The 24,553-nt window shown below is 37.2% G+C and overlaps 1 protein-coding gene across 1 annotated transcript in view; it reads right to left on the bottom strand.

The window, feature by feature from the left end:
* Nucleotides 1-24,553, bottom strand: part of ZMAT4 (zinc finger matrin-type 4) — a 212,330-nt gene that overhangs the window by 50,596 nt on the left and 137,181 nt on the right. The window contains exon 4 of the mRNA XM_035003980.1: nucleotides 5,380-5,607. Coding sequence (XP_034859871.1) covers nucleotides 5,380-5,607 — 228 coding nt within the window. The remainder of the gene's footprint in view (nucleotides 1-5,379; nucleotides 5,608-24,553) is intronic.

The raw sequence follows: 24,553 nt of genomic DNA, 5'->3' as shown, positions 1-24,553 counted from the left end.
GAAAGAAAGAAAGAAAGAAAGAAAGAAAGAAAGAAAGAAAGAAAGAAGGAAAGAAAGAAAGAAAGAAGGAAAGAAAGCTGGAAGGGAGGAAGAGAGGGAGGAAAAAGGAATATAACGCAATGATGTTTGAGGTCCTTCCCAACACTATCTGCCTCTTTATGCTCAGAAACATTATTAAATTTTCAAATGAGTTCCTTTACTCTGTATCTTCAGAAGAGAATTGCACCAGACTTCTAGTTTCCTCTGAAACAATGAAATAACTGCATATTCTACTCTACAACATTTAAAAGAATAAATAATAAAGATCTGCAAAAAATATATTCTATTTCCACCTAACTATAATTTCATAGTTTATATAGTCACTATTTCTAAATAAGAAACTACCTAATATCTGTGTTTTATGCTAGCAAGAAGAATTTAAACTATAAAAATCTCTAAAGTACTTTGTGATCATTGAATTTTGTAATTTCATAATTCAATGACTTCCTTTGTGTTCTACATTGTACTCTATATTCAGAAAAGGATGACTATTTTTCTTGTTAAATTAAAACTTGGAAGTAGAGACATCTGTTTTCGGGAACAAATAACACTAAAGTTGAATCAGTAACCAGGTTATGCATATTAATGACCATTTAGGCCAATCCCATTTAAAATTCTTTGCTAATCTACAAGAATAACTTTTAAACTTTGATTTCCCACTTGAAGCAAAGGAAGACAAGAATGTTAACACAAATAGAGAGTTTCCAATGACTAAATAGTGTGAATACCAAAAAATACAAAAGGTGGAATTTCTTGTGCTATTTAATTATATACCAAGAATGGTAGAAAGTTATGTGTAGGTTACAGGAATCAAGACCAAGATAGAGAAATCAACTGCCTTTTCTATTTCAGTAATCAACACATAAAAATGAAATTTCAAAAAAGGAATTTATATTAGCATTAAACAGAAAATATTTGAGAATTTTTTTTTAAATGTGCAAAACTTTTACACTGAAAACTACAGAATGTTGCTGACAGAACTTGAAAAAAATCATAAATAAATATAAGATGTTCATGGATTGGAAGACTCAGTACTATGAAGAAATTAAATAAATCTCCCCAAATTGATATATAGATTAAATTCAATCCCATTCAATATTCCAACAAGCTTTCTGTGTAGAAATTGCAAGCTGATTCTGAAATTTATATTGAAATGCAAAGGATTTAGAACAGCCAAGGAATACAGAGGAAGAAGAACAAAGCTGGAGAGCTTGCATTACCTGATCTCAAGACTTCCATAATGCTAAAAGAATCAATACAATGTGGTACTGGCATAAAGAACACAAAGAAATCAATGGAACACAATAGCTTGGATACAAAGTGACTCATGTGCAATCAACAGATTTTCAATAACTGTGCCAAGATCACTCAATGAGGAAAAGAAGATATTTCAACAAATTTTCTGTAAGAACTTGGTGAATGCATGAAACAAAATGTATTTCAACTCCTATTATTATCTCATACCATACACAAAAGTTAGTTTGAGATACATCATAATCCTAGATATAAGAGCTAAACCTATGAAATTCGTAGACAAAAACATGTAAAAACATCTTTGATCTTGAGTGAAGGCAAAGATTTTTTAGATGTGACACAAAAAGCAATGATCATAAAAGGGAAAATAAGATTAATCAGACTTTTATAATTTAGTAATGTCTGTTCACCAGACATTTAAAGAAATGAATAGCTAAATTGCAAACTAGGAGAAAATATTTGCAATGCGTATATCTGACAAAGGATGTGTATTGAAAATATATGAAAAGCTCCTACCTATTACTCAATAATAAAAAGACAAACAACCAAGACTTGTCTACTTTTTAAAGTAGACAAAAGACATGAACAGATACCTCACAAAGGAAGATAAATAAATGACCAATAAGCACATTCAAAGTGTTTGACATCATTAGTCAACTTGGAAATGCAGATTAAAGCCATAATGAAATACTTTTCTACATCCACTAGAATGGCTAAAATTTTGAAAACTGACAAAAACAAATATTGGTGAGAATGTGGAATTTATTTATGTTGCTTTAGGGAATGCAAAAGAATGCAGCTACTTTGGAAAATATTTTGACCATTCCTTACATAGTTAAAAATACTCCCAACTTTATGACCCAGCAATTCTACTCCCAGGTATTTACCAAGATAAGTACAACATACGTTGGCCAAAACAGAAACAAAAAAAGAATGTTCATGAAAGCTTTATTCAAAATAGCGCACGCACACACACACACACACACACACACAAACATCCAAGAGGAGAATAGATAAATTGTGGAACTTTTGTATAGCAGAATACTACTCAGCAATAAAAAGCAAGGAGCTATTCTGCTTTATATGCAAGAAATGGATACATTTCAAAAACAATATGCTATGTAAGAAAAGCCAGAAACACACACGAAATACACACGTCTGCTCCATTTATATGAAGTTTAAAAATAGGCAAAACTAAAATAGGAAAAGTGGGTCCCTGGAATGGGAAGTTGGATGAACTGGGAAGGGGCACGTGGGAGTTTTTTCAGGATGGATAAATTATATCTTAATAGGTGTGTGGGTTATACAGGTGTTTGTGTTGTCAAAACCCCCTGAACTGTATAACACTTAATGTCTGCATTTCACAGTATGTAAAATAGACATCATTTTTAAAAATTAGAAGAAAACAATCATAATTTCTTGTAAAAATCATTCAGCCAGGATCCTTTTAGAAATAAAAATGATTATCATGTTAAGAATGTAGGCTTTTAGGTGATTTTTTAAAGTTTTTGCTTCCACTATCTATTCAGCAATTATTGAGTACCTACTCTGTGTCTGTCATCATCCTAGGCATTTTGAACACATCAGTGAGCAAAACAGGCATCAATCTAACAATCCATAGGAGTAGAGAGGAAGACAGAAAATCAGGAAAACCGTAATAAATAAGTAAATGGTGTAGTGCTTAAAAAACTGAGAAGTTCTATGAAAGAAAGAAAGCCTGAAATGTTGTCATATTGTGCTCGAGCTGCATGACATGAGTGTTTAAAAAGTTATAGATATACCTATATTTACTAATTAGTAGTTTTTGTCCTTAGTAATTGATTGATAATGCATTAGAAGCATTCCAGAAATAGGCGTGTGTGTGTGTTTGTGTGTGTGTGTGTGTGCTGGTTTATCTTCTTGCTTTATTCCTTAATATTTAATGCCTGAATAAACATATATCAAAATGTCACTTGGGGGGGTGAAAAGGTTGGTTTCAAGGACATTGTGTTCAATGTTAATCGCATCTCATGTGCTACTGAGTCATAGCCACATTGAGTTATCAAGTCAAAGAGCAGCCCTTTTTGTCTTCTGTATAAAAGACAAGCTGCTCAAATGTTACAAAATTCAGACACCCAAGTCATTAACTATGGTTGTACATAAAAGATGCAGCACTGACAATTCAAAATAGACAAGAAGAATGTGCTCGAGAAATAATTCTTCTACAAGTCATAATATCTGGCACAAAACATAAATAAAGCCCTATTTTTCTCCTTCAGTGCCCTGCCGTGAAGGAGTCACTGAGCCAACTTGTTATCTGCCAGTAACAGCGAGTTTTGGGAAGGCCTTCAGCTATGGAGTGACTCTTTCTGTATTTTTTAACAAGACATAGACAGAGAATACAAGAAATCCCCCAACAAAAAGCAATAGCACCAACAATTCAAAAGGCTCTGAGATGAAATTATCCAACATTCTGAACGATGAAGCCCTGTGTTGTTTTTCTATAGCTAAAAACAAACCCGAAATAAAGTGTTTTTAATGTCTTGTTCTTATTTGTTGTTCTTAATTACATATCTTGGAAAAATCCATCTCTAATCAAGCTCTATAGATATACTAATGGACCTCCAATCCTAAATCTATATGGTATGAGACGATTCTTTCATGATAACGTGTGTCTTTGCCAGCTACAGCTTATGCTTTCCTGCCTCTTTGCCTGTGCGTATATGAATCTGCTCACTTGGACGGCTTGCTGAAATGCTACCTACATTTCTAGTTCCCATTCAAATCCTTTTCCTGGATGAAGTCTTCTTCAACCAACAAAAACCAGAAGTAACTTGCCCCCCACCCCTACCCCTTCAGCTCACACAGCATGATTTTCAGTCCCACTTATCTGGTCTAGAATTGTACCAGCACATTTCCTGACTACAACGACCTCTCTTGGAGGCTCATAGCCCAGTTAGAGAAAGAATCGTAGGCTACACACAGACCCCAGTTAAAACTCAGATTGCATTCTTGAAATTCTCAAAATTGAATTGCAAATTTTGTTATTAGAGCTATTATGAATAAGCTCATCTAGCCCATATAACACTTGAAGTATAGTATTCATAGCACCCTTTTCAAAATTATTTTCCTGAAAACATATATTTTCTCAGAAAAAAATACTTTATATGATTTTGTTCTACTCATACAATGCCAGCATGAGTTGATCAAAAATGTTTAGGTGATCAAAAAATGTTTAAGTGGTTGTTGATGATGAAAGATTCTATCAAATCCCACGAATTGGTGTATGTCTTCCTAAGGAATCCACAGGATGATCCTCCCCTATGGTTCCTGAGTCTCTACTCAGCAGCTTCTGTGAAACCCCATATGAATTTCAAATGCGGCATTCTTTCTATCACTTGAGAAAACATCTGGAAGGGTGCAGTGAGGAAGCTGGGTATTGACCATATGGTGGAACCATCTTACCCAGCTTCCTAGATATTTCTACTAAAGGGATTTGGGCTTGTTTTAAGCTATGAAATAGAGTCGACATGCTGCTTCATTTGGGTTGGAGTCACAAAAGCACAAAAGTTTTAATAAGATAATGCTATTTGGCCCTTTTAGCATCTTCTCTCATGCTGCTCATGTACTAAAGCATTCAGTAGCAAAGGCGTTTAAAGATAAAGCAGAGGTACGCCTGGGTGGTCCAGTCAGTTAAGCATTTGACTTTTGATTTCAGCTCAGGTCATGATCTCAGGGTTGTGAGATAGAGCCCCTCATCAAGCTCCGCACGGGGCCTGGAGCTTACTTGAGATTTTCTCTCTCCCTTGCCCTCTGCTCCTCCCCCCTCCCCCCTCCTTCTCTTAAAAAAAAGGTAAAGCAGAAGGAAAATATCTGGTTCATATATGGGTGGCTTCAATCTGAAAAATGTCAATAAAAATATGGAAATAACAAAGAGTTTGAAATGAAGGAGATTACAAAAATTAAGCTAGTTTTCTGCTCATTTCCTTTTCCTTCTATTCCTTTTAGATGAGCCTAGATTTTTCCTTAGTAATCAATGCAGTTTGTGAAAACACAATCTTTCTCTGAAAGCCCAGTTCTGTGGCAGAAATTAAGAATTTCTCTTACCTCTTAGTTCCCCCATATCCAGAGTTGTACCAAGTTGTTCTAATAAAGCAACTCTTGCTGCATTCTTTTTGTGTTTCTTGCCATCATAATGTTGCTGGGCCATGAGAGGGTTGTTAAACCAGGCTGCACAGAGCCCACAGTATCTGTCTGAATCTCTTCTTTGATAGGGAGATGCAACCACTGGAGCAGTGTCCACCCTTGGAGGCTTAAGTGAGTTCAGGGGTGTTGCTGTGAAGGAAAACAACCAGAGAGAACCACAGGCCAGGTTAGTCCATTACTGAGTACACTCATTTTCAATAGCTGAAGATGAAGAGTCTCATGTTCATTCTAGAGCTGGAAATCCAGAGTTTACTGAAAGCAGGAAAATGATTTTTGCCAGTCCTCATTTTTGAAGCTGGAAAACAACTGAAAATTCCTAATTTATTGAGATTAGATTTTTCACATTGTTCTGTTTAAATCTGATAGTTTAGGAGACCATCCCTTAGGTAAAAATGAAGATTTTCAAAAATAAACTCTTGGAGGTAAGGGAGGAATCCATTAATCAAATTGCAGCCAAAACTTAAAGTAAACATTGAACAAGAATGGCTTGAAAGATTCTGAATGAATGAATTAGACACTTGTATGTTATACCTGGAAATAACCAATAAATAAAGGATTTGCCCAAGGGATAGAAGCAGCTCTTTCAGTTAAAAGGATTGTATCAGTTGACAAAATCATGCTAATTTTATTGCCAGTTTCTTCTGTTTACTGTGATAGGTTATTTTCAACTATACCTGCTAAAATTGATGTTGAAAGTACAATATTGTTTTAAAAGACCAAAAGACAGTGTAGAACAGATGTTGCTTATCTAAACTGAAAAGGCATAACATCACTATTTTAAGGTTGCACAGCCCCAGCTATTAATTTAACACATTCCATTGTGAGCTTTCAGTTACTTTTGGCCCAGAAGCAAAAAAGAACCTAACTTGAAGGAGTTTACTAACAGAAAGTAAAAATAACTTATTTCTGTATTACAATATACAATTTGCTTTCATCCTCACAGTAACAATGACTTAGTTACTGTTCCATATCTCACAGGATGGACTTCAGAGATGCTGAATCATTCACTGGATGATGACATATCTAGTTATGGTAAAGGCAGGACTCCAAACCAAATCCTTAATTTCCAAGGCCCATGTTCCTTACAATACCTCTAAGACCCATGCTCGCTTCGGCAGCACATATACAATACCTCCAAGACCCTTTTTATACTTCTTAATAGGCAATTTTATAATAAGCAAATTTATATATTCTTCTAGACCTCAGTCATCTTTGTTCTATATAGAATTTAATTTAATTTTGGAAAAAGGTTCTAATCCAAAATATTTTACAAAAGAAAAAGCAATTTAAATTCTCATAAGGCCCATTAGTCACAATTATAGCAGTACCTTCTGCTCTGTAGGAGTGCAGTTGGCAAAACCATGAATATTAGGGTCATTCCAAGGAAAAGCTGAAATCTGGAACATCAATAACAAGTAAACACTTAACTCCCCAAGCTTTCAAATCAGTTTAATGTGGGCTTTTTTTCTTTCAGATTAAATAACAGATATACAAATAAATACTTGCTAAATAACATTTTGATTCAAGAAATGATTGGTATTGTAACAATATCTTGAAAAAGTCTTTTCTTCTCTATCCAGAGATTTCATCAGATAGGGAAGTTTTAGCTAGCTTAGATGAAACTAAATGATACTATTTCTATCGGGACTTAGAGAAGTAGTATGTCTTTTAAAAGCCTCATTGCCAGATTCAGTCATATATCACCATGTGAAAATAAAGCTCAAAAGTGGGCCATAACACCCCAGCAGCCACCCAGTATCATCTGTTATGACTTAGAAATGCTAATAAAAGCTACAAAGTTGACCCGTATGTAAAAGGACTTCTACCCACTTTTCTGAAGAAAATTGAATCTTGCTTCCAAAGTTTCCTGCAACCTTATCAGTTTCTGAGGATTTATATCCATCTATTGTTTTTTATGGCAATGGAAAACCTATCAAATGTCTGCCATCAGAATGAATGTTGACTCTTGAAGCATAACTTACTTTTCTCTAAACTGGGCCCTAAAAAAACATCTGAGTCAATTTTATCTATTGACACCCTACATACCACTTCTGGCAGGAGTGATGCAAAATAGAATATCCATCAAATAAGATAATCTTATCTTTCACACAAGAAAGTAAGTTAATGCTGCATCTGTATTGTAGCTTCTTCTCCTTAATACAGCTCCAAAGTTTAATTTTTCTTATGCTCTATTTCCAACTGTCACCAATCTCAACCCAGTTTATATTTCCTACAAAGGCAGCAACATGAGGGAGTGGAAACCACCTTGACTCAAAGTCAGAAATCAAGATTGGGTCAGACTCCATCACCCACCAAGCTGTGTGACCTTTGGCAAACCTCTGATGTCTCTGGTTTCCACAAGGTTAAAATTCAGGGTCACCATTTCTTTAAAACCCATAGTGTAGGGATGGAACAAATTATAGAAGCTCTCTCTCACTCTTTTATGGTTTTGACTGGATGTCAAATAGTGAGGTTATATGGGAAGAGAGCAGTTTCCAGGTAATAATGCTAAATCTGTGTGTGAGCATGGATCATAATACCCATAGTTCTTTGGCAAAAGTATATAATTCTAATAAAATGAATACAAAGTAGGGCAAAGATTACTGTTTGGTTTGAAAACATGTTTATGACAAAACAGTTTAGCTGATGTACAGTTTATTGTTATTTAAATTTCATGCTTTATATTTTTATTTTAATTGCAAAAATATTTAGCTAAATATTGACTTTACCTCCTCTCTTTACAACTTAAAACCAAGAGTTCATTCATCAAAACCAGTAGTTTTCAACCTTGGGCAAACATTAGACTCAGGAGGAACTTTAAGAATCTCTATGTCCAGGCTGTCCCCAGACCAATTCTGTTCAATTACATCAGAATCTTGGGGTAGGAGCCAGGCATCAGGATGCTTTAATGCCCTCTTCCCACACCACCCGGTCCATGTTTCCAAAGTACAGCTAATGTTGAGAAGCATTGATACAAATATTGCCAGTCTTTGTTTGAAAATGACTGTACGATAGTCATGTTATGATCTAATTTCCTAGATCTTCAAATAAAAGAAAGTCACATACTACATCCCACAGCAACAGGGCCAATTATTTTGTAGGCAATGACTGAAATGCCACATCTTTATCTATGAAGCAGAAGGAAATAATAATCACTTGGCATTTTTTTAAAACCCTGATCAATTTCTCCATTTCTCCAAGATATAAAAGTTTCTCCATAATAGCAGCTAATGTTATAAATTAATATTATAAAAGTTAAATAACAATTCTGATCCCTTACCCCAAGCAGAAACTCATATACATATTGAGCTGCTGAGGCACTGTACTGCCTACCTTTGACTGGCACCATCTCCAGCCTGGTTTACCATCCCTCTCCTCCTAGCTAAACACCTGCCCCGCAGGGTGCTGTTCAGTCCCATCTGCTCTGTGAGGCCTTGACAACCCAAGCAAGAAGTAGTTCTCCCTCCTCTAAACCCAAAGCACTTATTAACCACACAATTCATTTGACATTTCTTAAATAGCGCCTTATAATCTTAGTTGTGTACACCCGTGTGTGTATGTGTGCATGTATAAAGGAAATTAGATCATAACACTTACACTTCAATACTTGATATTTTGGTGTGTGCTGTCTTCTCTAATACATGTCCACAATCCCTTGTTTCAACTCAGAAAAAAATCAAAAGCCTCTAAAATTCAAATTTTTCTTCATGATTCATTTTTTATTAAAACCTGACCTGAATTCAGAAGAGGCTATTTATAGTCTTTATAGAAATATATAGAGAGTTTATATAAATACTACATATATATTTATGTAAGTATATATGAATATAAATTTATAAATAAATAAAAATAAGTAAATAAAATGTGAATAAAATATATATTATATAGGGCGCCTGGGTGACTCAGTTGCTAAGCGTCTGCCTTCGGCTCAGGCCATGGTCCTGGAGTCCTGGGATCGAGTCCCACATCGGGCTCCCGGCTCAGTGGGGAGCCTGCTTCTCCCTCTGACCCTCTCCCCTCTCATGCTGTTTCTCTGTCTCTCTCTCTTTCTCTCAAATAAATAAATAAATAAAATCTTTAAAATATATATATATAATATATATATGATATATAATCACTTAGTGTAAACATACATACATGTTGCAATAGAATTTATTGTCTCTAAACATAGAGTTCTGTCTTAGATCTATTGAAACATAATATATGGTATCTGTACCTAGTTACATATCTAAAATCCTAAAATTTCTGATTCTCAAAATACATTCAACCCCCAGTATTTTGAACAGAAGATGATGGATCTGTAGCCAATTCAGAGTAACTAAAATAAACTGAAGTTGTTTTAATACTTGAGACAATCTAAAGAAGTCAGTCTCCAAAACTTGATTTCTAAGAATTACCTGACATCAATCATTTTCAATATCCCTTTTATGTCTTGCATAATGTTTGTCAAGAAGCAAGTTCTCAACAGCTATTTATAGACTGTTGGCTAAGTTATCTTGAATAATAGTGTAGAATAATATGCATCTCAGTCCTATATTTGTTTCTTCCTGGTAGAATAACCCCAGTTGATCTAAGGACAAAAATACTTCCAGTGCACCCAGTGTGTGCCTCTCTCAGAACACTTCCTCACTCTGTAATGTAACAGTGTGTACAACCAGGCTCTTCATGAGTCAGCACGTTGCATGATGCCACTCACATAATGTATATAGCCCATGCCTTTTGCTAAATGAATGAATGGACGGATGGATGCTCTTTGCATTAGAAGTGAATAAAATACTGGTAACCAAGAGTTTTCTTGTTTCTTCTAAATTGTGTCATTTAGGGCTTGAATACTAGTCAATATAAACATAAATACTAGCAACCCAGTGACAAGACTCTGGGGGGTGAAGGCTAAATTGTAGAAAGGCAACATACCCAAGTGTAGACACACATCCCAGTCTCCCTGTCGTGGATTCAACTGGATATATAGGAAGTCAGTATTATCTCAAATTTCTATCTGCTGGGGTGGCCTATTTCTATGTATTTTTTAGAGAGTTCAAATTATGCACGTCATTCTGGAAATTTTACTTTCAAACAGGAAACCATTTACTCTGTTCATTTAGCGTGGCATCTAAACTCCTCACTCTAAGCTTCTGGCTCAGTACCATATTCCAGTTTGCCTGGAACTGACAAGGTTTGTAGGACATGGGACTTTCAGTGCTAAAACAGGGACAATCGAAGACAAACTGGAATGAGTTGGCCACCCTAGCTTCTGGGGTCAGACCTGATTTAACATCACACCAGAGAGAGGGATTAGTAAAAATTTTGGAAATAATTGCTTGGGAGACTAGAGCAGGTCTTCTTTCAACCAACCAGACAGGATCTAGCAATAGATCTCAAAGCTTTACTTGTCAGATCACCACATGGGTGTCCTTAGCCAGAGAAGGGGATAACACAGTCAGCAGGCAATAGTATTCTCACCTGCCTGTCTGCCCTCTGGACGATGGCCTCAGAGTGCACTTCAACTCCAAAACGTGCAACTTTCACTGACATTCCCTACTCTCTCTCTCCCCCCATCTCTCCTCTCCCTTCCTCCCTTGTCCTTTTCTTTCTTCCTCTTGCACTCATTCCTGATGCTTTCTAGGCTTTAGGATAACAAAAATTAGTCCATCCTCACAAAGGACTTACCGAAATAGTTCCAGGAATTTATGTCTTTTAAAGTATGTGGCTTTCTCACCTAAGGTGTTCTTATCCATAACATTAATTCTTCAAGCTTGTATGATATTGTGCAGTTTATTCCATTCTGTCTGTTCCATGTATTTTCTTATTTAAGTTGTCCCCAAATCCTGTTTTACCAATGAGGCAGCTTGAAGCTCAGGGAGATAAGTCAACTATCACAGGGCCCCCTAATTAATAAGCAGCAAAGACAATGGCAAAGACCAGATCTTTTGACACAAAGACCAAGCACCATATTTTAATGCCAACTAGTTTCTAGTAATGCTGAGGAAGTGATAGGTCAAATAAACAAACAGATTAACTATAGAGTCAGAACACATTTCCCAGGCTTCAACATCTGTTCTCAGTGGGGATTATTTGGAAATATGCATTTTCTCTAAAATAATTTTTCCAGTTTTCAGTCCCTATGATCAACAGTCTTTCCTTTTTTCTCTTTTTTCCTACCCTAAATCAAATTAATTACAGTAGGAATCCTTTAGCAAGTATCACTTTTTGGGGGGCTTGGTTTTTATTGTTGTTGTTGTTTGTTTGTTTTTGTTTTTTTGGTTTTGTTTTTGTTTTGCAAATGCTGTTGATAATTAAATTTGACTGGGCCACCCAGCTCCTGCCTGAGGAGACAGCTGTCAGTGTGGATGGACAACTCAGTCTTCCAGCCTCTTCTGCTGGTAAATGCCTCAACTCGCTGTAAACTGAAAAGTCAAGGCTCAAATGTACATTTTCTTTGTATCTCTAGCAGAGGACAGGGCCTCTTGTGATGAATAAAGGAAGAAAAGGACTAGTAAATTTCAGTTAATATCAATTTGGTGGATCTTCATGTTTTCATAAATGGCTTATGATAGCTACATTTTAAATCTTGAATGGTTTCGTTAGACTTTACAGGGTTTAAAACAAGTTAGATGTTCATATGTGGGGATAGATGAAATAAATTGTGGGCATCTATACTCTGAAACACCACGAAGCAATTGAAAACACATTTTAGGAAAAAAAATATTTAGTGACCTGGAGAAATGCTCAGGATATAATGTAAACTAAACTGTGTTTATATGTAGGGTGCAAACCTAATTACTTATTATTAAATTATACACACCCACCTATTTAAAACTATATAAAGATCAGAAGGCTATAAATCAAGCTCATAGCAATGGTTATTTCTTAGTTGTGGATTATGGTGATTTGTTTTATACTAAAGGATATACACTCTTGATGCAGAGGGAAAACAATTTTATTCTACAACTTACATACAGGCCACATTTCATGCTAACTTGTTTTAGTGCAAAGTGGAGAAAACACTACTTAGGGGATGTGTGGTGCCACAACGGGGTCTTAAATTAAATATCAGAAGATTTTATTTGCAGTGATTTATTTATTAATTTATTGTTGATTTGGGGGAAAGTGGATTGGGAGAAAACTGGCTCTGTCAGAATATGATGTAAAAGCCCCAGCTTCTCCTATTTCTACAAAGGATACAAGGGAAAGCTGTTTTCCCATTGTATGGCAGACCCAAAAATCACTCTCGTTATTCAGATAAAATGAAGTAACACTCTTCCTTCTAATATGTTTGGAAGTGAATTCCGCTATCCAAGACTGCAAGATAGAAAAATCCATGTGCTCTTTCTTTTATGCCTTGAAGGAAATTAAAGAACACTGTAAAATATTTCATGTTCCAAAATACATGCCATTAAACACTTCCTGAGAATAAACAAATGTGAGGATAATTTAACAGAACCATCATTCCAATTCAATTTTGTATTGAAACTCTAATTATAATCAGCCTATTAACAGGAACTGCTTCCTCACCCACACTACATTCATATATCATCAGTCCTCATTAATATAGTATTCATAGATCATTGATTTTCATTAATATAGAATAATTCCCTCTAGTTTCAGTCACTGATTAGGTTCTAAATATCTTAAGTATGCCTGTTTCCTGCAGAATCCTAATCTTTGAAAATGAGCCATTAAACAGAACTTTAGAGGAGATGAAAGTCCTTTTATAATTTTCTCATGTTGTTTGACAAAAGAATCCTAAAGCTGGGATATTCCATGTTCTTCCATGTGGTGAAAACAGAGGATGTAGAATGTATGTTCCACGAGGACAGGATCTTGATCTATTTTGTCTGCCAATGTATCCCAGGTCTTTAGAACCAGGCCTGGCACAAAGTATGTGTTAAATAAACCCTTGTTGAATGAGGGGAACAGTTTATTCTCCATAAAGCTATCTGTGTAAGAGAAGGAATTTTACTTTAGGAAATTCTGCTAGTAGGAAGGCATCCTCTCTGTCCAGACTGATCTTAAACACCTGCCACATTATGGGTATAATCCATTCATGGTGTTTGGTCTTCAAACACTATTCAGTTAAGGTGCCTTATTCCCTCTGAGTTCAGACTCAAAATCTTTGGTTTTGGCCACAGTTCCCAAACTCTGTGCAGAGGTACCCTGGGATGATGCAGTAAGCATACAGGGGAACCATAAGATTATTTAAAATTCTGAGAAAAGCATAGAGACATCCATTAGATACCATGGGAACCACTATCTTGAGGAAGTTCACAGTTTCAACATTAGATGCTACAGTCCTTTGAATGAGGTCATATTCCTGTGAACCTGGATATTTGAGGGCTCATCTAGCCAACCAGTGAGGAACAGGAAACAAAGGTGACAATGTCCAATCTAATCCAAAGATTTGAGAAGTTATGCGGTGTCCAACAGGCAAATGCATCCATTAGTAAATGTGGTTATTTAAGGATGAAATACAAATATTAACTTTTCCTTCAATATGTGCTGGATGAGTTATTAGAACATAAATACTTATTAAGTTGTTTGGACACTAAGAGTTATGACATCATCCTAGTATATTTGCTTATTGGTTGAGCAAGAATCAATGGCCTGCTAATTGGGCACTGCTGGAAATACCCTTCCTCATGAACCTCGGATAAGAGGCAGAGTCACAGAGGGCAGAGTGGGTTTCCCTGACAGGGATTCACTGATTCACTGGCACCCCCACGTCCAAGCCAGCAGATGCCATCCTTAGAGGGAGGAGATGAAGAGCATCACCCAGATCAGACAGTGTTGGCAGAGTGGGGGAGGACCAGTGAGGTGAAACCTGAGGACTGGTACCAGCTTTTATTCTTTTATTCTGCTGCCACCATCCCTCACTTCACCTAATCTATACCCCATGCTCACGGATGGGAATGATTTACTTATCCAGCAGCATCAGCTATTCAACTAGAGAGCCAGCTTCCTGGATCATTTCTTATATCCTATGAATATTTATGGAGGATTCAAAGATGAAAAAAGCAACCAGTTCCAGAAGCACAGCAGAGATAAAGTACAGGCTAAGTTCAAAAGTAGACAGAGAGAGAGGGTGGCCTTTTGGACTGAGCTGAAGGAAGCTGAAACCTTAGAAGTCATTTTGGAGAAGTTGGTACTGATACTATCCCCTGAAGAGAATGTGTGTATCTCTACTTCACCCTCGGCTAGCATGCTTCCCTAATCAGGTTTCTCCACTCAGCCTGAGTGTTGAGTAACCTTAAGCATATATCCCTAAAAGTAACATTGTCCTTAATAACCCACAGTTTGCAGGTTACAAAAATTGCCTCTACTTCATATTTAAAACTAAATGAATACGAATATTAGCTATGCATATACTTTGCATGTATCTATTTGGATTTAATCTAAAAATAAAGTACTTTTTATTTTATTTTTTTAAATTTTTTATTGTTATGTTAATCCCCATACATTACATCATTAGTTTTAGATGTAGTATTCCATGATTCATTGTGCAAAACACCCAGTGCTCCATGCAGAACATGCCGTCTTTAATACCCATCACCAGGCTAACCCATCCTCCCACCCCCTCCCCCCTAGAACCCTCAGTTTGTTTTTCAGAGTCCATCATCTCTCATGGTTCATCTACCCCTCCGATTTCCCCCCCTTCATTCTTCCCCTCCTGCTACCTTCTTCTTCTTCTTCTTTTTTTTTTTTTAACATATATTGCATTATTTGTTTCAGAGGTACAGATCTGAGATTCAACAGTCTTGCACAATTCACAGCACTTACCAGAGCACATACCCTCCCCAGTGTCTATCACCCAGTCAGCCCATCCCTCCCACCCCACCCCCCACTCCAGCAACCCTCAGTTTGTTTCCTGAGATTAAGAATTCCTCATATCAGTGAGGTCATATGATACATGTCTTTATCTGATTGACTTATTTCGCTCAGCATAATACCCTCCAGTTCTATCCACATCATTGCAAATGGCAAGATCTCATTCCTTTTGATGGCTGCATAATATTCCATTGTATACATATACCACATCTTCTTTATCCATTCATCTGTCAATGGACATCTTGGCTCTTTCCACAATTTGGCTATTGTGGACATTGCTGCTATAAACATCGGGGTGCACGTACCCCTTTGGATCCCTACTTTTGTATCTTTGAGGTAAATACCCAGTAGTGCAATTGCTGGATCAGATGGTAGCTCTATTTTCAACTTTTTGAGGAACCTCCATACTGTTTTCCAGAGTGGCTGCACCAGCTTGCATTCCCACCAACAGTGTAGGAGGGTTCCCCTTTCTCCGCATCCCCACCAACATCTGTCATTTCCTGACTTGTTCATTTTAGCCATTCTGACTGGTGTGAGGTGGTATCTCATTGAGGTTTTGATTTGGATTTCCCTGATGCCAAGCGATGTTGAGTACTTTTTCATGTGTCTGTTGGCCATTTGGATGTCTTCTTTGGAAAAATGTCTGTTCATGTCTTCTGCCCATTTCTTGATTGGATTCTTTGTTCTTTGGGTGTTGAGTTTGATGAGTTCTTTATAGATTTTGGATACTAGCCCTTTATCTGATAAGACATTTGCAAATATCATCTCCCACTCTGTCGGTTGTCTTTTGGTTTTGTTGACCGTTTCTTTTGCTGTGCAAAAGCTTTTTATCTTGATGAAGTCCCAATAGTTCATTTTTGCCCTTGCTTCCCTTGCCTTTGGCGATGTTTCTAGGAAAAAGTTGCTGCGGCTGAGGTCCAAGAGATTGCTGCCTGTGTTCTCCTTTAGGATTTGGATGGACTCCTGTCTCACATTGAGGTCTTTCAACCATTTGGAGTCTATTTTTGTGTGTGGTGTAAGGAAATGGTCCAGTTTCATTCTTCTGCATGTGGCTCTCCAATTTTCCCAGCATCATTTGTTGAAGAGACTGTCTTTTTTCCATTGGACATTCTTTCCTGCTTTGTCAAAGATTAGTTGACCATAGAGTTGAGGGTCCATTTCTGGGCTCTCTATTCTGTTCCATTGATCTAAGTGTCTGTTTTTGTGCCAGTACCATACTGTCTTGATGATGACAGCTTTGTAATAGAGCTGGAAGTCTGGAATTGTGATGCCACCAGCTTTGCTTTTCTTTTTCAACATTCCTCTGGCTATTCGGGGTCTTTTTTGGTTCCAGACAAATTTTAGGATTATTTGTTCCATTTCTTTGAAAAAAGTGGATGGTATTTTGATGGGGATTGCATTGAATGTGTAGATTGCTCTAGGTAGCATTGACATCTTCACAATATTTGTTCTTCCAATCCATGAGCATGGAATGTTTTTCCATTTCTTTGTGTCTTCTTCAATTTCTTTCATGAGTATTTTATAGTTTTCTGAGTACAGATTATTTGCCTCTTTGGTTAGATTTATTCCTAGGTATCTTATGGTTTTGGGTGCAATTGTAAATGGGATCAACTCCTTAATTTCTCTTTCTTCTGTCTTGTTGTTGGTGTATAGGAATGCCACTGACTTCTGTGCATTGATTTTATATCCTGCCACTTTCAAAAAATAGAAATGGAAAGAAAACTTCCAAACTCATTTTATGAGGCCACCATTACCTTGATCCCAAAACCAGACAAAGACCCCATCAAAAAGGAGAATTACAGACCAATATCCCTGATGAACATGGATGCAAAAATTCTCACCAAAATACTAGCCAATAGGATCCAACAGTACATTAAAAGGATTATTCACTACACCAAGTGGGATGTATCCCTGGGCTGCAAGGTTGGTTCAAAATCCGCAAATCAATCAACGTGATACCGTACATTAACAAAAGAAAGAACAAGAATCATATGATCCTCTCAATAGATGCAGAAAAAGCATTTGGCAAAGTACAGCATCCTTTCTTGATCAAAACTCTTCAGAGTATAGGCATAGAGGGTACATACCTCAATATCATAAAAGCCATCTATGAAAAACCTACAGTGAATATCATTCTCAATAGGGACAAACTGAGAGCTTTCCCCCTAAGGTCAGGAATGCGGCAGGGATGTCCACTATCACCACTGCTATTCAACATAGTATTGGAAGTCCTAGCCACAGCAATCAGACAACAAAAAGAAATCAAAGGCATCCAAATCGGCAAAGAAGAAGTCAAACTCTCACTCTTTGCAGATAATATGATACTGTATGTGGAAAACCCAAAAGACTCCACCCCAAAACTGCTAGAACTCATACAGGAATTCAGAAATAAAGTACTTTTTATTAACTGCCACTTGGAAACTGTTAAATCTGAAGGTCCAATGCTATTTTGAGTTAGCTCTATAAAACCACAAAGCAACTCTAGAACTCCTTGAGTTCTTCTAAGACAGATGGAGCTCCTTTGCTCCATCATGTTAGGTACTCCCAACCGTTGAATCAAGAGAATCCAGGGTGCCAAATGCTAAGGCAAGAAGGTTCTCCAATCCCTACAAGTTTAAAGACCATTTCCTTATACCACTGCTTCTCATATTAAGCTATGAAGTTGGTGGGCAGAGGATGATTGCAAATAAAGAAAAGGTTTTAGGCTAGATAAGACTTTGCAAATCAATGTTAGAAAATCTTTAGGTTAATTTAGTCCCTGGGGGAACAGAGGCCAACCCAGAGCCTGAATTATTTAAATGTATCATCCATAATTGTTCATTTAACTACGGCTTGACCACAAATTGCATACTTCATTGTTGCCATGCAGACACAGCCAAAAGGGAGTGCATGAGAGAGTATATAAATGATTTCTATTGAAGAATTTTTAGGACAAGGGTGCCATTAACAGCTAATGAAGGTGACGCTGCTTAAAATTTGCAACTGCAAGTGTGCTCCACAGACCAAGAGCATCAACATCACGTGGCAGTTTATTGGAGATGCAAATCTCAGATCCCACCCTGGACCACTAGATGAGACTCAACATTTAGGAGAGTTTCAGGTGACTGGTATGCAAATTAAATTTGGAAAGCACTGGATTAGAATCAGCGGTTCTCATCCCACCTGAACACTTATGGACTCTAGGCCCCACCCAAGCCAATTAAATCAGAATCCCTGGGGCTGGAGCTGAGCAATGGCAGGCTTTAAAGCTTTGCAGGTGCTTCTAGTGTGCAGCCAGGGTTAGGAATGATCAGATTGGAGGGACAGCACCTGGCATGAACCTCATTTTACTTCCATCTTATGTATTATATTTTTATGTTTCATTTGTATTTTTATGTTTCATTTGTTCAAATCTATGTACTGGCACCATGTTCTACATTAGCATACAACACTAGTCCTCATGAGCTTGAAATCTAGAATGGAAATACTTTTTTTTAATGGAAATACTTTTTGTTAACTCACAGGACTATTTTATTAAGTTGCATTAATTCTACAGAAGCCTATTTATTCAAAAAATCATAAGAGGCAGCAGATAGAAAATAATAGGTTTTGAAATAAAATCAAACTAGATTTAACTCAGGATAGGATGACTTTCTGCAGTGAAAATATTTCCTAAAGTAAAATGGGGCTAATGGTTCAATCTCGCTATCTCTGTTGTGCCTGCTTGATAAAAGTTAGTTCCCAGAATCCTGACCACAGAAAAAATGAAGACCGGAACCAAGATTTCCTAACTCTTAAGTCATGTTTTTCCATGTCCCACGCTGACATCAGTTATGCCAAATTGACAGAGCCTGCCCTCACACAGACCAGGAACATAGTAAGCATGAGACAAGGGAGTGTGTGGGAAGACTAAGTCAGAAAAGCTCACTTGCTGGTCATGAAACATTCATGTATCTGGTCACAAGTTTGTGGTGACTACAGCAATCTAAGATTCTTTCAAAGCGATCCAGGATGGATTGTAGAATGCTAGGAAGTAGAGAGAAGAGCCAGAGAGGTAGCTTAAGGAAGAAAGGTGTATGAGTAATAAAGGATTTGGGATTACTGAGCCGGAAGAGGAGAAGCTGAAGCATTAGTTAATAACACTTGAGACACATAGAGGATTACAGAATTTAGACTGATGGCCAGCTGTTTTTCCAAAGCTGCTAAAAAGGAAAAACAGACTGAGCCTGAATGGTAGGCCTTTAGAAGACAAGAAACTTAAGGGAGCTGATGCATGATGTTAAGACACGTTTACTGCCCCTGGAGTGGGTAGCTGAGGAAGGTTTGTACCCAGTGGTAAAAGGGAGAACATTTAAACCATGCTAGATAATGGGACTTAAGAGTTAAATGGAATCTTGCTGGAAACAGAGATGGGTATGATGGTAACTCAGGATTCTGTGAATTTCTAGGGATAACTCATTCTCCATGCTAGGCACAGGATGAAACAACATTTTTTAAGGCAAAACTCTTGAATATTAAATCATCAAGATTAGGCAGATGTATGGACATTTTTCTTTCTGACTCTATATTTTGACTAAAAATGATCTCCCCTTTGTGTTAAGAAAGATCAAGTAAAATGTTCACGTATATGCCACAGTTAGTTCTTGCCTCCCCCGTCCAGCAGCATGCTTGATATATGAGTTTTACTAACTGAAAATGAAAGGTCCAGGTATTAAGATTTCATCAGCTCTGTTGACTGAAAAGCAAAACGAAGCTGATAATCATTAGCACTTTACACTAATCAAGATATAATTACAGCGGGAATTCCTGAGTACACCTTTAACTCCAGTCTCCTGCTTCTCAGTTATGAAATATCAACAGGTGGTGTAGAGCAACAATCATGCCTACAAATGACTGAGGACTCTCCCAGAGACCTCCATATCTCTCAGCTCTGAGGACTGCACTCAGAACTCCCAGACCACATCTTTAGCCAGTATCACCAACAGTAAGAATGGCTGCAATTCGTGGTACCTCAAAGTGGTCAAAATCCTCTTAAAAACCTAGATGGATTCATAATGACAGCAATAGGACTCAACAATGTGTGCATTCAGCAGACAATTAGCAGGAAATCCTACACAAGAGAAGCAGTTTCTCTAATGGCTGAGAGTAAAGTAGGAAAACACAAAATTTAATCTTTTCTAGCTTTCAGATAAATAAATTGATTTGGCATCAATGTCATATGACAATTTATATAGCAAAATAACCTACTGAGAAATTAAATAATTGTCTTATGTTCCCATAGACCCACTTCATAAAAATGAAAGGTGTTTTCCATTGCATTCCAAAATGGGGGTTAAGCCTTGAAGTCTGGCTTTCCCCACCCCCAGGACAGAATAAACAGATGCACTTATTCTGAGCTACCTAAAGAGCAAAGGAATCTGAGTGTCAAAGAAGGGTGTGCTTTCTGATATCAGGAAAGGAATTGTCTTATTAGGGGCTGGGGAAAAAGAGGGTTGCAAGTATGGGTAGAGACCTGGGCATCTTAAAAACAGTATGTCTAGGGCGCCTGGGTGGCTCAGTTGGTTAAGCGACTGCCTTCGGCTCAGGTCATGATCCTGGAGTCCCGGGATCGAGTCCCACATCGGGTTCCCTGCTCAGTGGAGAGCCTGCTTCTGCCTCTCTCTCTCTGCCTGCCTCTCTGCCTACTTGTGCTTTCTCTCTGTGTGTCAAATAAATAAATAAAATCTTAAAAAAAAAAAAAAAAAAACAGTATGTCTAAGGTGGCAGGACATCCCCCAGAAATGTACATAATGGAGCCTTGGCCTTCTTTTTTTATTTTATTTTATTTATTTATTTGACAGAGAGAGACACAGCAAGAGAGGGAACACAAGCAGGGGGAGTGGGAGAGGGAGAAGCAGGCTTCCCACTGAGCAGGGAGCCCAATGCGGGGCTCGATCCCAGGACCCTGGGATCATGACCTGATCTGAAGGCAGACGGTTAACGACTGAGCCACCCAGGTGCCCTGAGCCTTGGTCTTCTTTTTCATAGCCTCACTTGACACAAAGGGGATGAAACCATCAGTGGAAGTCTCTGACATGAAGGAATATGTCAACCTATGAGGGAGACAGCTAAGTTGAGATCCACTTCTGAGGAAGCCCTGGGGCTTCACCCACAGCCTGTGGACCAGCACACAACAGCATCCTGGGTGACCCTAAAGTAGCCAGAGCCCACAGGCTGGGAGACTTCCCTGAGGGTGCCCTTATGCCTCTAGGCCTTTGTGTGGCCCTAGGGAGGGAGGAGAGCCTACCCCAAAGAATGACCAAGACTATCCTTCTAACCCATCTTCAGGGCTAGAGGACAGGAGTAATTTACACTGATTTTCAAAATACAAAGAAATATGATATTTATTGTACTCAAGTACTATCCAGTAATTTATACTTATTGTATCTGATTATTAAGGAAACCAACCTGAGTGTTACACAAGACTTTTGAGGCTGCCACTTAAAATATGCAGATATTTCAAAGGATAGAGTACAGTCTGGGACATTTACTACCAATTATTTTAGGTAGAATGCTTACTTTACAAGTGCCTTCTCAATTTCATAGGCTAGACAGTTTTCGGGTTCTTATCTTCAATGGTTGATTTAAGAGTTGTTGCCAGAAAATCTCTCACTCAGAGTTTTTTTCTGAATAGTAATGCATTCTGTGTATGGATTCCACTCCCTGACCACATCTCCTATTGTCAGTTTCAGCGTAAGCACAGGAAACTGACAATTTTATTGTTCTACTCTATTCCTTCATAAAAATGTGTTAAAGAACACTTTCTGGAATAAAGGTATAACCACATCATAAAAGGTGCTGAAATCATCAACTGTCTTATACCACTATTTGATCCTCCAAAAAAGAAAAGTGAGTTTATGCTATTTAAAAGGATTTGTGAAAATCACCTAGGCAGTAGTCTCATTGTTAAAATCTTTAATTCCATTCAATCTTTGATCTCTTGTTTCTCTGGTCATCAAATATAAAATAAAAAGACAGTAGCCTTGATCTAATCATTTCTCCAAGCCTCTTGTGATCCAGTGTTCAAAAGTAGTGTCCAAAAGAAGTTAGCTGGCCTCGCGTTGCTTATTTATTTAAACCCCATTTGCTGAATGATAGTCAGCGGCCTGATTCATTTGTTTTCTCTTGACAGTGTGACATCCTGGAAAGATTACTGCAAAACAAAAGAAGTCTCTTTGCCATCAACCCGTTATATCACCCTGGGCAAATGGCTTTACCTCTCTAGGCCTGTTTCCTCATCGGGAAAATGAGATGGTTGAAACAATGATTGGTAAGCACCTTTCAGCTCTGCAATTCTATGAATCTATTACTTGTAGTTGTAAGCATTAGAAAAGCCAAAGACATCATCGGAACAAATGCATTGATCTAAAGATGACATCTTAGAACATGCCAGCTTTTCTAACTTAAAAGAAAACGCACTGCTATGAAGATCTGCCTATTTGACAAAGTATTGTTTGCGTCTATTAAAACAAGTATCTAGACAAGCTATGCTGGCAAACCAAATAACCTGATTCAGATGATAGAACTGCTGCAGTGTATGAAATCTTATATGCAAATAGGAAGTGCTGATTGAACCTGGAGTGCATATATTATTTTAAAATTTGAATTTATGTAACTTACAAACAGATCTAGAACACCCTGATCTTTATTCATTCAACAGAGAACTCAAATAAGCAATTCTGTGTCTGGTATAGAAATTTATAGAAAAGTTCCAAAGCTCTGTCTGTCTCATTTTCTGCAGGAAATAAGAAAGGAAAGAAGAGAAACAAGACTGCAGAAGAAGGATATATGATAAACACACTTACACACAAGACAAGCAGAGTGGACGAGATCATTGCTTATCTGTTCCTTTTCCCATATTATTCACTGCTCCTTTTCCCATATTGTTCACTGTTCCTTTTCCCATATTGTTCACTGTTCCTACAAATACTTGATTTAAAGTTTATAAATATATCTTTGTGGCTTTGTTCCTTCCGATCATTTTAGTGAGAGCCTTAGAGTCTGAACTATGCTGTTCATTAGGTGAGCAAAAATCTGTAGATCAATTCTGAAGCATTATTTGTCACCATGTCGAAATGAAGAAAAGGTCCTAAAATGTGCAGTCAGAGGCCCTGGGTTCAAGTTCCAGTTATGCTATTTTACTGCATAACATCAGGCAAGTCACTTTACCCTGCTGTCTTAATTCCCCCACAGGTAAAGTAGAGAGAATGATACTTCAGACTTTGTGCTTTTTATGAAGATCAAGTGAAACAATGAATGTGATGTTTCTGATAGAATGTCTTTAACATTATCAGTTATGATCACTTATTTTATTATTAGTTTAGATTCTGCCCTCTCAACTATGGTTTTACCATACCCTAGGATCTTTAAAATGTTATATATCTTTATTCATTTTTGAGTGATGAACAGACTTTTTGAAATGTTTTTATAGGTGTAATGAATATAACTTTTGATATAGTCAATTCCTGTTATTCACAGGTAATTATGTTCCTTACAAAGTCTCCAAAGAACACTGAATAAGCAAATACCAAACCATTGCTCCTTAGGGGAAATTCAAGCTTAGGTTCCTGTGAACTTATGTCACATCTTGGTCAACTGATCAATATAGAACCTTGTTTTATGTGTGCTTCTGTTTAAAGACACCTTATTTAATATATATTTTTGATTCATTAACATTTAACTCCAAGTCATCAACATATAACTCATGCCTAAACTAAGCTAAGCTAACTGGGAGTTGTATGTAAGTGATGAACCACTGAATTCTACTCCTGAAACCAATATTGCCCTGTATGTTAGCTAACTGGAATTTAAATAAAAATTTGAAAAATTAATAAATAAACTAAGCTAAGCTAAATGCACATATTTTTTGCCATAAGTTCACACAGGCATAACTGGATTGTAAAATGGAGTCTGACCTCAGAGCTTTTGCTTATACTCTACATTACTCTGTATTTCACCTATTTTACCAGGAGAAAAAAAGTTTCCTTAAATCAAGGAAGCAGACAAGACAGGCATGACATTTTCTGTAAAGCTGGGAAACCACTGCCTTTGATCATAAATCAGAAATTTAAATAACCAATTCATTCAAAAATAAAGCTATAGGTATTTAAATGCCTATCATTATTCTCAATTATGCTTCCAATTTTCACTCATCTAACAAATATTTATTGAATGCCTACTACGTGCCAGGAAGTGTTCTACGTGCATTCATCAACAGAGCCATGATGCTATAATG

Source organism: Mirounga leonina, unplaced genomic scaffold, assembly GCF_011800145.1.
Source record: "Mirounga leonina isolate KUSES-001 unplaced genomic scaffold, KU_Mleo_1.0 Mir_128, whole genome shotgun sequence".
NCBI classification, from domain to species: Eukaryota; Metazoa; Chordata; class Mammalia; order Carnivora; family Phocidae; genus Mirounga; species Mirounga leonina.
Note: the sequence above shows the minus strand (reverse complement) of the source record. Positions and strands in the feature narration are given on the sequence as shown.